The sequence below is a fragment of the Podarcis erhardii genome (genome assembly GCF_964252035.2).
Source record: "Podarcis erhardii genome assembly, chromosome: 1".
Taxonomy (NCBI): Eukaryota; Metazoa; Chordata; class Lepidosauria; order Squamata; family Lacertidae; genus Podarcis; species Podarcis erhardii.
In genome coordinates this window covers 17263223-17276576 of record NC_138497.1, presented here as the reverse complement: position 1 = coordinate 17276576, position 13354 = coordinate 17263223, and the positions used below count along the sequence as shown (strand labels likewise).

Here is a 13354-nt window from a genome sequence, read left to right as displayed (position 1 = left end):
AACAGTGGTAGATTTGGGGGTTTAGCCTTCCAAAGATCCATTTTGGACCAAATTCAAGATTTACCAGAGTCTGCTGTTGGTTTAAAAGTGTTTCAAGACTGGGAATTTCTAGGAAGGTTGCCAAACTGAGTGCAGACATTGAACCATAATGTATTCTTCTTCAGAGAAGGGCTTGAACAATCTACAGGTAGGGTTGCCAACCCTTGACATGAAAAATTATAGCACCTGGGAGGTACTAAGGTTGTTGATGGAGCCAGGGGGAAAAGACTATGATTTCTGGCAGAACCAAGACTCTGGTGCAAAATCTGCCTAATTACCAGAGGTATATCTCTGGGACTCCAGCTCCCATCAGCCTTGGTCATTAGGTCCATGCTGGCTGGGGCTGGTGGAAGTTGTAGTTCAAAGAACCTGATGGACACCAGGTTGGGAAAGGATGAAGCCAACGATTCAGTTATTGGTAGGAAAGAGATATCAAATACAGAAGAAAATCACAACTTGAATTTCAGATTCAAGTGTGCTATAAACATTTATGAAGTCTCGTATTTGGTTCAAGCTCCAAGGGCTGACAGAACTTAAATATATATCATGTGGTCAATACTGAAGCTAGCATTCCAATCTAATATGGACAGCTGTGTACATGTTTTATTTTAAGAAATAAACCAAGAGATACAAAACAGCTTTGGTGGTAGATTGCAAAATAATTTCTGTTGGTGGAAAATCATGCAAAATGTAACAGTAATCCATTTTTCTATAAGTATGCCTGTACCCCTGTGTACAAAAATATTTTTTTGCATTTGTATTCAAATAACTTTCATTTGGAGTAGACTCATTGAAATTAATGACCATGGCTAACTTGGGTCTGTTCATTTCCATGGGTCTACTCTGAGTAAAAGTTGCGTGAATACATCCCATGATATCCACAAATATAATATTTTTACCTGTTCAATAAATGACCTTACTCTTATGCTGTACATTGTCTGATATATTGAATAAAGCCTGTATACCATTGGTCTCTGGACAGAGTATTATTTTTTTATTTTATTTAAGACATTTTTATACCACTTAATTATTCAAATTTCTAAGTACAATGGAGGCTAGTTCATTAGGGCAAATGAGGCTGTGCCACACCAACCTCAGTCTGTCCTTTGCCAGCCCGTGATCTGCCAACCTTTTAATTTCAATCAATCAAGGAACTGCCCTGCGTGTCTGCTTCCTCCTCCTCCTTTGTCTCAATGTTGCCCCTTATAGAACTCATCAGGGAGGAGGATGGGAACAAATTTAGAACAGGTTGGCTCCATCCATCATTTGCTCTGGCTCCACTCACTATTTGGGCTCCCTACTTTCTGCCCCACACATCCCAACAGTCACCAGCCACCCCTGCCTGAGTGGTGTACATAAAAGCAATCCACAATAAATGGTCCAATAAAACAACAGAAATGTATCATAAAATCCTATTTCATGCAGCAGAGTCAGCAAGAGCCCAAGTTTACCATTGAAGCCTGTTTGCATCATATATAGTCACAAATCTATTTAAGTATTCTTAGGCAAGACACTGCCTTTTACACACTTCCGAATAAGTGCTACTCAACCTCTGCTGAGAAACTATTGTCCTTCCTATTCTTCACACAATGATGAGTCACTTCTATGTCTATTTTAGAATGACAAATGGAATACTTCTGATTGACTCTCTACTATACAACAAGCCCATGGTATCATCTGACTCTTAATAGCAAACAATCTTGTTTTGCATGAAGTATGTACCAAGGACTACTGGACTGACTTCAGTCTTGCATACCTGAGCAACTGCTACAATAGATACCAAACACAAGAAATGAACTTTGATTCCAGCATGCATTCATGATATTCTAACACCTTTGTAACTTCAAAAATTCCTTACTGATTTTTTAAATGTCTAAAGATAAATCATCACACAGTGAATCTAGAATGATTTGTAATAGATCTTTTATTTTCCTGCAGTTTTGCCCTGCTTTTTCTGGATAAACTTTCCCTTACATTCCAGAATCTCGTCTTGGGTATAATGAAGTTCTGGCTTCAACCTTATTGACTCTGCTCCTTAAATAATATTTTTCAGAGCGCTGAATGGTTAAGCTAGGAAGTAATCATCACTTGTTTGAAATAAGGACTGTATTTGCCATCGTGGCAATTTCACCTCCTGTTTTGCCTTATTAATCTGGTAACTTTAATTACTGGGATACAAATATCCCAGGAAAGTGATCAGATAATAGTTGTACTCTGACTGAAGCACCAATGTGAAATTTAATTAGTCTAGTTCAGTTCCTTCATGATGAAAGTCATACCCAAGAGCCTCAGATATATTGACTCAAATAGATAATCCCACCCATCTCTATTATTTATACGGCACCTTTAGATTTTTATCCATCATTTGGACTGGCAGCAGAAATCCACCAGAAGCAGGGAGAAGAATGGCATATCCTAGCCATGGTTCCCCCTGGTTCCCCCAATCTGGTTCCCCCAACCTGGTTCCCCCAATGTGTTTTGGATTCCCACCATTCTTTACCCTAACCTCTGACCTTGGCCAATTTCTCCTTACTTGGAATCTCCTAGTCTCTAGGCTCATCTAGACTTTCCAGATACAGGTCCACACTTTCAAACTGTGTGTCCAAATGGGTTTTCTTTGTCCCCAGTGCTTTTTCCATGGAAAACCTGGTTGCTGTTTGCTCTAATTCAGTGGTAAAACACAGGTTTTCAGAAGAATGGCAGATGAAGATGATGGACTATATGGAACTTGCCAAACTGCCTGGGAGACTCCGGGACCAGAGAGAAGTGACGGTGGAAGAAGACTGGAAGAAGTTTAAAGAATATTTGAAAAAATATGTTAATATTTAAATCTTAGAATAGCTTTGGAAGTGGATATAGGCTGTAGGGTTAGAAGTAGAAGATAGTGTATTTTAAAACAGTATTATCTGTAAGTAATAAAATGTGAAGATTTTTATGGTTAAAGTAAGCGTGATGAAAAAAATGGTTAGAAATGATGATATATGTAACTGCTAAAGATGAGGTAAAATGAAAATCAGATAGGGGGGATTTGGGGAAGCCCACCTAACAATGTTTAGAAAAAATAAGGACAAGACAAGAATTTGTTCGTATTGTTTGTTTTCTGTTTGTGTTGTTTATTTGTGTTATAAAATGAATATTTGGGGGGGGGGAAACAAACAAACACAGGTTTTCCTGGGGAATGCGCTGTAGTGGTGGTGGTGGTGATGATGGAGAAACCGCTTGGAAACACGGAATAGAGGTAAGTTTGGATGAGCCCTGTGCTAATGCAAAGGAAAACGGAAGGAAGCACTTTAAAAAATAAACTGATGCAGCATAAAATGCCAAGCTTCATTTAAGTCAATGTTATTCTTTCTACTGTACCATCAGCGCACACAGAACTTGATATTGTTCTTTGTAACATAGGACATCAGTCAATGAAATAGTTGTGTGCACACAAGGATTAGTGTTATGAAAACAAGACTTCTCCCCCTCTCCTCCCACCACGTGCCCCCACACTGTTCCCACATCTGCTCCAGAGGGTTGGGGGGAACCCCCAGAATGGATTTAGGGAAAGCTGAGGAGAATATTCCATTGTGCAAGGATAAATCCTTGTGCTGACAGCACTGTAGCCTTAGTGTTATGTTGAATACAACCCATAATAAGCAAAAGGAAAGTCCCAGCTCCAAGAAATCTACAGCCTAAACTAGCCTTTGCCAACCTGATGCCCTCCAGACAGTGTTGGACTCCAACAAACGTAAAGTGAAGCATGTCAGGGCAAAAATGTTTAATTCCCCATAGGGCCTGAACTGACAGTGATGGACCAGGAATGAGAACTTGGGGTCACTAGGATAACTTGATGAAGATGTTGACTCAGTGTGTGGCAGTTGTGAAAAAAGGCAAAATCCACCATTAGGAAAGGAACTGAAACGAAAACTGCTAATATCATAATCTATGGTGGGACTGCATTTGGGATATTGTCTACAGCTCTGGTGACCTCGCCTCGAAAAGGATATTGCAGAGTTGGAAAAGGGTCAGAAAACCACAGCCAACATGATCAAGAGGGTGTTATGGCTCCCCTATGGTGAAAGCTTGCAGTGCTTGTGACTCTTTATAATTATGCATGGCATGGAAAAAGCAGATAGAGAAAAGTTTTTCTCCCTCTCCCGTGACATTAGAACTTGTGGACATCATCCCTGACCACTGGTTATGCTGCCACTGGCTGATGGGAGCTGAGAGTCCAAAACTACCTATCGAGGGCACCAACTTGGTGAATTCAGTCCATCCTAAACTGAAACAAAGTAAAATTTTTGTATGGCAAGGGGCTCATCATCCCCCCTGAGTTTGTGGCATAAACCAGATTTAAAATGTAAAGCTTTTTTTTTTAAGAAATAGTTATGAATAACTAAAATACCCAAGACAGTAAGGAATAAGAAAATGTGGTACTGACAAAGAAAATATCAAGGCTTCCTCTCTGTGGTGCTGCACAGTTCTTCTACCTGTACCAATCTTTGATGGCATATAATCATTCTCCTGACCCACTCTCCAGCAAAGAGAATATGATATACAGGATTACATCACAGTATTGAAACACTGCTTCTTGCTGAGAAGTTTTGATGTGAAGAAGAATTCTGACCCAGCAGTTGTTCCGGCTGCCATGGAAGCAGACAATAGAACCCTGCCCCTTTCACTGGGCGAGTGCTGAGATCACACATTTTGCTTCTTTAGAAGAACCAAGCCCATATGACTCAGGCTGAATCCATCCCTGAGCGCATTTCTCTGGGAGTGAGTCCTACTAAATTCAACATTACTAGAGTTTCCTGAATAGACATACCTAGGATGATGCTGTTTGGGCTTTTGCAAACTTTGCTCGCTTTTTAGACTATTTGCTACTTGCTCTTATTCTCTGAATTGCCTTCACTTTCCCACAGCGACATCACGGCATAACAACATCTGATTGGCTATGTAGTTTTTGCAAAATCAAATCATTCAGTGCAGGACCCCAGATTCAGTGGGATCACTCTTGCAACTAATCCAGGAAGGAGAAGGAAGGAAAGCAGAAGCCAAGTGAAACAAGGGTGAATGTTGAAGACTGGAAAAGAGATGAATCTCAGTATCCATGGGACTTACTTCTGAGTAGACAGGTTTATGAATGTGCTGTAAAACTGCTACAGTAAACCTCAACATTGAAACCAAAGAATCAGAGCTCTACTATTTAGTGTTCCCATCTGGCTTCTCCCGTCTCCACATCTTTACAAAGATCTGTCTTGGAGTTCATGGTCCATCATCTATCTTTCAGTTTTCTACAGTGGGAGCGCCTTTCCAGTATTACTACTTTTTAGTAAATATAAATGGAGAGGTAGAGTTTAAATGAAGCCCTGTTAATGAACCTTTAACAATCCACTCACATCAGCATGCACTCTCTCTGTTTTCCTTTTAAAGCTGGGAATCTGTATAGATGTCGCTGAAACTCTCTCATGACGAGAGGAAATTATCTCAATTTTTACTTGTGATGATTTTGTGGGTAGCTAAGATATACGAGGGACAGTCAATGTGGAGTCCTCCAGAAGTTGTTGCTGAATTTTGGCTCCCACAATCTCTGGTTGAGCTGACTGGAATTTTAGTCCTGCAGTTTCTGAAGGCCAACATCTTGGCAAACCTCCTGAGCTACAGGAGAACGATGTGATTCACACAGGTGGTTGTGATGTTGTGATGTATATGTAAATGATATTGTGCAAATATCAGCGTAATTACAGTAAACTAGTATGCGACAGCATGTATTATGTTAAATGTGTAGGTAAGTATATCAGGTAAATTAAAATAAGTGTTAGCCTGAGGTGATAGCGTTGAGAGGGAGTAGTAGAGAGGGTTTGGAAGATTGTGGCAGGGTTAGTGAGATTATAGAATCATATCGTTGGAAGGTACCACAAGAATCATATCTAGTTCTGTGGTTCCTGATTAGCTAGCACTGCGGACCCCCTGTTTTTCAAAAGCCTATACAAGGACCCCTTACTTTTGAAAATTTTGCTATCTCTATGGTAGTTTTTTGTTATGTGAATGGTGTCACAGTCCCCTTGGGTGGGTTATGTGGACCCCCTGGGGTCTGAGGACCATCAGTTGGGGACCACTAATCGAGTCCAATCTCCTGCAATGCAGGAATCTTTCAACCAACATGTTGCTCAAACCCGCGACCCTGAGATTAAGAGTCTCATGCTCTACCAACTGAGCTATCCCATCAATATTGAAGATTGAGGGGCTCTCGGGCCCACCATCAGTGGTAAGGTGGATGTTGACTCTGAGTAGTGTGCCCAGGCACCATTCGTGAGGAACTCACTGATGTCACTCTTGATAATTAGGAGGTCCATTTCTACCGAAGGAAGTCCAAGATGAACCTGTCCCTCTGGAGTGGTGAGTCATGGCTGCACTCAGTATGAGGCCAACCAACACCTCCATGTTCAGGATGCTTCCACCTGCCAACACCCTTAGCTTCATGCCTTCCTTGTGCGTTGGCCTGAGCACTGAAAGCTCATCCAGGCCAACAGGATCCTGCTGAGGCTTCCTCAGCATCTTTGTGGTAGCCTCTCCCTCCTGCCTGGTGGGCTTGGCTGGCTGCCCCAGCTGGGAAGGCTGGGGTGGCTGCTGGTGGATGGGCCATGGCATGGCCAGAGCATCCTGAATATGAAGGCACTGCTGGGTCTCCTGGCTGCCCTCTACACCGAGTGCAGCCACACCTCATTGCTCATCTCGGACTTCCTCGAGGGGAAATGGACCTCCTGATTATGAAGAATGATGTGGGTGAGTGTTATAAATGAAAATGCGTTGCTTAAAACAATATATTAGAAGTGCACCATGCAACCCAGATGTGATAACTCCAGGTTGTGCTCGTGTTGGAGCAGCACCAGAGGCAAAGAAACCCAAGTATCTATATACAAAACTGCCTTTTAAGCCAAGATGGCAAAAATAAAGAGAGAGCTAGTTGCATATCTAGAAGCAGGATGCTCTTTCAGATTTTCAGGAGACAGAGAAGCCTGTCCCCTCCTCCAGCAAGGTTTTGAAAGCCCAGCTTTTGCATACACTCAAGATGAAATGGCCCCAAAAGGAAAAAAACAAAGCATATTTTTAGGGAGTGTATTGCATTTACTTATGAGTTTATTGCCTCATAAAACTACAGTGGTACCTCGGGTTAAGAACTTAATTTGTTCTGGAGGTCTGTTCTTAACCTGAAACTATTCTTAACTTGAAGCACCACTTTAACTAATGGGACCTCCCGCTGCTGCACAATTTCTGTTCTCATCCTGAAGCAAAGTTCTTAACCCAAGGTACTATTTCTGGGTTAGTGGAGTCTGCAACCTGAAGCGTCTGTAACCCGAGGTACCACTGTATAGCTATTTGCACTGGATGTCAGACAGCCTGTTTTCTTCAGGAAAGGGGACCTGTGTGCCTTTGGCACGCATGTGGAGTATATCAGTCCACTTTATTACATTAAGAACAGATTGCAATTGTCTCCTTCTTGCTGCCATGATGCAACCCTGATGTATTGCTGTTGTGGTTTGGTTTTTTGTTTTTAAAATTGTTTTATCACGTAGTATATATTTCCACGTTGTGTCCCGCTCTAGGACTGAGTTTAATGATGAGTAGAAGATGCTTAAATAAATGAAAATGTAGATCCAGTCAGTTGAATAGAAAAAGAGGTACCTTTGACTAGTTAAAGCAGCAGTAACCAACAAGGTGCTCTCTAGTCATTGTTGGACTACAACTCCCAGCATTCATAGCTATTGGCTATGTTGGCTGGGGCTTGGAATTTGTGTTGGCTGCTCCTGAAATCAATGTTTGAAGCTCTGGGACTACAAAGCCTGCTTAGCTTTCCGTGGTGCTGCTTTGCCCCAGAATACCTTCTGTTATGATGTTATTGCTTTGTTTGGGGGAAACACATTTTCTTTCAACCCCACTTTCCCATTTGCGAAAGGGACAGATCAGTGATCATATCTTACGGTATGTGATTGCAGAAAAATGTACAGCTATGAAAATTTGGGCCCTTCTTGAGCTAATGCCCAACAGAGTCTTGGGGGGGGGGGGGAGTTGCATGACAAAATCATTGAGCTGTGGCAGAAGCAAGAATTAACTTACATTGAATTCACAATTCGGTGGCTTTTCTGGCTGAATAATGAGGACTGGAGCATACTTCTGTTGACAATATTTCCCTTCGCTTGAAAAGGCCCGGCCAACCCATCTCTTCCCATTCCTTCAACCTCTTCAGTCGAGGGAGCTCCGAATATTGCCAGACTACTGACTCTCATCATCCCTGAGCATTGGTGATGCTGGCTGGGGCTGGTGGGAGTTGGAATCCAACAACATAGCAGGTTGCAGGTTATCCAACTCTGTTCTGTATAGTATGGAAATACTGAAAGGAAGTGTAACATCTTCCGCAGTTAGGCATGCCTAGAGGCAATATCCTATACGTGGGATTTGATTCAGTGTTGTTCGTTCCCTGACTGGTGGAATTTGATAACTAGAAGGCAACATGCACAACGATGGGTGAATAATGCAATCCTTCCCCAAAATGGTGCCACCCAGATGTTGTTGGACTACAGCTCCCATCATCCTCAACCATTGGCCATGCTGGTTGGAGCTGAAGGGCCACAGGTTGCCTTAAATCAACGGAGGACACAGAGGAGGACCCTTCGCTCAAAGCAGTAGCAAAGCTCTTCACAGGAAGGAAAGTAAATACTTTTGGACTACACAGACTCTTCCCATCACCATGTATTTGTAGACCACTAATGAACCATAACAAATCTCCAGGCTAGTCCCTGATGGCCATGAGGCCAAGCAGTAATGAATGAGAAATGAAAGAAAGCTACCAGTGTCAAGGGTGTGTTCAGAAGCAGTGTCTTCGTGAATACTAATTCTGCCTGCACTTCCCCAGCTAAGATCCAGCTAAAGGAACCCATTCAGTTTTCCTCTTTCCCCCGTTTGTGTTTGTCTACCTTTCCATCAGAATCCACAGAGCTTTGCAACTTTCTGACACTTTTTAATAACTTTGTGGCTGCCCTTTTGACATCAACGAGTTTGAAAGCTGGATTCTGTTGGTTCTACCGATGGCAATGGCTCACTGGAAACTGTAGAAAACCCCAGATCTTTAAACAGAAATGGAGAACCTGTTGGACTCCAAATCCCATCAGCCCCAGCCAGCACTGCGAATGGCCAGGAATGATAGGTACCATAGTCCAACAACAGTTGGAGAGCCACAGGTTCTCCATCCCTGGCTCAGAAAACATTTGGATGGTAATATAAACCTTGTCAAAACACAGGGAGGATGTAACATAGCTCCAAATCCCACTGTATTGCATACAGTCCAAATTCTATGCATATTTACTTTGAAGAAAGTCCCATGGACTTCAGTGAAGCTTGTTTCCAAGTGTGGACAAGATCATTCACACTTAATTGTGCGCTGTACAAAAACAAGTCGTAATTGGTTCAATAAGAAATCTATGGCTTTTCCTTTCTTTCTTTCTTTTTTAATGCCTTGCAACGACATACAGAAACGAAACCTCCTAAGCAACACTCAAAACATGAGCTCGGAAACTTGCACATTTTCCAAATGCCATCTCCCCTTTGATTGAAAAGCAGGGGGTTGATGCTAAGAAGAAACTTCTACAGGCAGACAACATTTTGAACACAGAAATGACTCAAAACAAAACCCCAGCTAGAAAATATACGTAAAACAAAAAAACCAAACACCAATATTACACCATTTACACTGAAACAAACAACAGGCAATTGGATGCTTTGATGCAAAGTTGATTCCCACCCAGCCCCTCAAATGACAGCTCTCTCTTCCTCTTCTTTCCCTGTGAATTATTTGATCTGGCTTGTTCTCACTGAGCAGAGGAAGCATGCTCTGGCAACAGACCCAAGTGGTGGCTACTGCGTTTGTTTAATCAACTGTATTGCCTCCTATTTTATCTGGCAATGGAAACATGGCATTGTGCAGACAGAGGCTCCTTCTGAAATAGACATCTTTGCAAAAGGCTCTCAACAACCACCACCCACCACCACCACCCCAGTTTCCTCCAGACCCCTGAGATTTCCAAAACCTGGCAACCGAATCTACTTCCAGATAGCCAAAGCAACCCAAATAAAGAAATGAATGGTCTTCAATCAGTATAAGACCCAGCAGATCGCCTGCCTTATAACGAGCAGTGCAGGAGGGCGGGTGGGAAGGGAGGGGAGGGGAAGAAGAAAGAAAGAAAGAAAGAAAGAAAGAAAGAAAGAAAGAAGGGGAGACCCCCCAAACTGGTTGACTTACCTTATTTTCTCCATCTCTGCCGCAGAGGCCTACAAGAAATCAAACAAACAAGGTGCAAGTGAATGGAAAGGGAGCAGCAGCGTTCACTCGGCAGATTTATGCATAGTTCAGGCTATCCAAAAAGGCTGGCTGGCAGGCTTGGCTGGCTGCTGCCGCCGGCTCCCGTCTACCGAGCCCCGGCCAGACCCGGACCCCAGATCTGCATGGGAGCAGCAGGGGTGCACGTTGACTGGTGAACTCCCGAAGAACGCAGCAGCAGCAGCGGCGGAGGCAGCAGCAGCAGCAGCAGCGAACACGCTGCAGAAAGGCTGGCGAGCTCCCCAGGAGACATGGGCAACACGGAATGACTCAGTTTGTAGCGCCCAGGCGAAGAAGGCAGAGGAGGAGGAGGAAGGTGGAAGGAGAACCAGTAACAGGTTACTGTGCCGAGCGGGTTCCGCAGGAGAGAAAGTTGAAATCGAGGGGTGGCCCCGTCCAACAGGAGCCGAGGGAGGGAGGCAGGCAGGCAGGCAGGCGCGCACCAACGTGGCACATAGACGCTGCCACGATCTCCAGTTTCTCTCCTCCCTCGCCCTCCCCCCTCTCCCCAAAAAACCCCCACACCACCTTGGAGTTTTTAATTCATCACGTTTCCCCGAGATCTCGGCAGATGGAGCGCGCGCACGCAGCTCGAGCGAGAGTTTCAGGGATCGCGTTAGGGTTGTGTTTTTTTTGGTGTGTGTGTGTCCCCCACCCACCCTGTAATTCATGGTCTTAATTCATCTCTCTCGCATTCCGCCTTGCCCTTTAAGATCCACGCCGGGGTCCCTTTGATCCGCACCGGCAAGAGGGTGGGGGGAAAGTTTCAGGCGGACTCCTTTTTTTAACCCCTGTTCCGCCAGACCCGGCCAAGGAAGGCACCCCTCTCCAACAGCGCTTGACTCTCTGGGAGCCTACTTAACCCATTGCTTCCTGAGATCTGCCCAGATGAAGCCACTGGGATGGTGCGGGGGGAGGACGGATTCTGTTGCAGCTTTTACCATACAGTACTAGTGTGTCCTTCCTTCCTATCTATCTATCTATCTATCTATCTATCTATCTATCTATCATCTATCTATCTATCTATCTATCTATCTATCTATCTATCTATCTATCTATCCCTGCATCGTTTCATTTCTTTTGAATTCTTTCCCCTTTCAATGTATGGCACGCAACCATTTTATTCACCCTCGACACAATTATCTCCAATATTTTGAGCTGTCAGGCTTCTTTTGGCTCCGCCTGCCCTTCACACACATCTAGAGTGGGTGGGCGGGCTCTTCTGCTTTCCCCCTTCCATCCCAGTTTTGTGAATTAAAGCGCCAGGGCGAGTCTGGGAACCCGACATTTCAAAAGTATATTCCCATCCTTTTTTTAGTCCCAGAAGACCTGTCGTTTCAAAGCCTCTTGTTTTAGATAGTCCTAAAGCACATTTCTCCCCTACCAAACATAAAAATTAAAAAAAGAAACTGGGAAATGCTGTTTAAAGGTGCTAGGAATTGTAGCTCGGGGGGGGGGGAAACTACAGTTCCCAGAATTCTGGGCGGGGTGTGTGCTTTAAATGTATGGTATGTACTTAGCCTGTGCAACAGATGGTGGTTAGGTAAGAAAAGGAAAAACGAGGCATGATCAGAACAGCAAAAATGAAAATCTACACTGAAATATCAGTGGCGTTTGTGTTCTTCAATTGCCAACAGATCCCTATTTCTCTCCCCCCCCCCCCCGCGTCCTTCCTGGTTTTTTCTCTGGCCCAGTCACTTATGATCTCATGATGTGGAAGTCCTTTCCTCACGTCCATTGTTGCCTTGGCAATGCCTTGCAAAATGCATCGAGAGGCAAGCCGAGCCCATTGATTGAACGGTTCCCCCACACCAATTCATTAACATACAATATTGCAGCGCACAAGATGAGGCGACTTTTCTGAACGCCACCCTGCTGGTTCCGATGCTGGGAGTCCTAAATGCCAAATGATAATCGTCAGTGTCCACTCTATGCAAGTGGAACCTCCAAAAATGGATGGGCTTGTGCACTGGGGGAAGGAGGGTGTCCTTCTGTGCTCCACAAAACAACCCTCCTGTGCTGATGATGCAGCGCAACCCTGAATTCTCATCCTTTCACGAATGTAGAAGACAGAATCAGGGCCCCACTCTGCACTAGCAAACGCCTTTCCTAAGCTGCTATGTGGAGCTAAAAGGGAGGAGGGCAATGAGGAAGGGGAAGAGCTTATAAGGACATGGCACTCATACTGGGTGCATAGTTAGAGTATGGAACAGACTCCCACAGGAGGCAATGCTGTCCACCAACTTGGGTGGCTTTAAGAGAGGATTAGATAAGAGAAATTAATGGAGGATAAAGCTCTCAATGGCTAACAGCCACCATAGCTATGTTCTACCTCCACATTCAGAGGCAGTAATGCTTCTAAATACCAGTTGCTGGAAACTGGGGGAGAGGAAGAAGAAGAAGAGTTTGGATTTGATATCCCGCTTTATCACTACCTGAAGGAGTCTCCAAGCGGCTAACATTCTCCTTTCCCTTCCTCCCCCACAACAAACACTCTGTGAGGTGAGTGGGGCTGAGAGACTTCAGAGAAGTGTGACTAGCCAAGGTCACCCAGCAGCTGCATGTGGAGGAGCGGGGAAGCGAACCCGGTTCACCAGATTACGAGTCTACTGCTCTTAACGACTACACCACACTGGAGGAAGTGATCTAAGTCAGTGTTCCCCAAATTTGGGTCTCAAGCTGTTTCCCATCACCCCTGACCACACTGGTCCTGATAATTGCGTGGACAGGCGGAGTCCCTTCAACCCCAGGCGACCCCCGAGCTGAATATTCCTTCTGTTGTATTGGCAGGGCAGTCCTTTCCCCCTACCCAGGCGGCATTGGGGGATTGGGTGAGGTAGGCGGAGACCTCCAGGTATCCAGCCTGGGGAGAGCGAAGCCAGCCCATACTACCAGGAGCACTGTGTGTGCTCATGCAAAAGACACCACCCATTTGATGTGGGGAGCGGTCATTAG

At 44.4% G+C, this 13354-nt stretch overlaps 1 protein-coding gene and 1 long non-coding RNA gene across 2 annotated transcripts in view; one reads left to right on the top strand and one right to left on the bottom strand.

Annotated features, from left to right (window-relative positions):
- The window catches only part of BEGAIN (brain enriched guanylate kinase associated), a 182919-nt gene that overhangs the window by 136311 nt on the left and 33254 nt on the right, over positions 1-13354 (bottom strand). Inside the window, exon 2 of the mRNA XM_081867419.1 lies at positions 10322-10350. Coding sequence (XP_081723545.1) covers positions 10322-10350 — 29 coding nt within the window. The remainder of the gene's footprint in view (positions 1-10321; positions 10351-13354) is intronic.
- On the top strand, positions 4718-5215 carry LOC309337794. The gene is made up of 2 exons (XR_014154541.1): positions 4718-4800; positions 4947-5215. It is a non-coding gene; the product is annotated as an uncharacterized lncRNA (long non-coding RNA).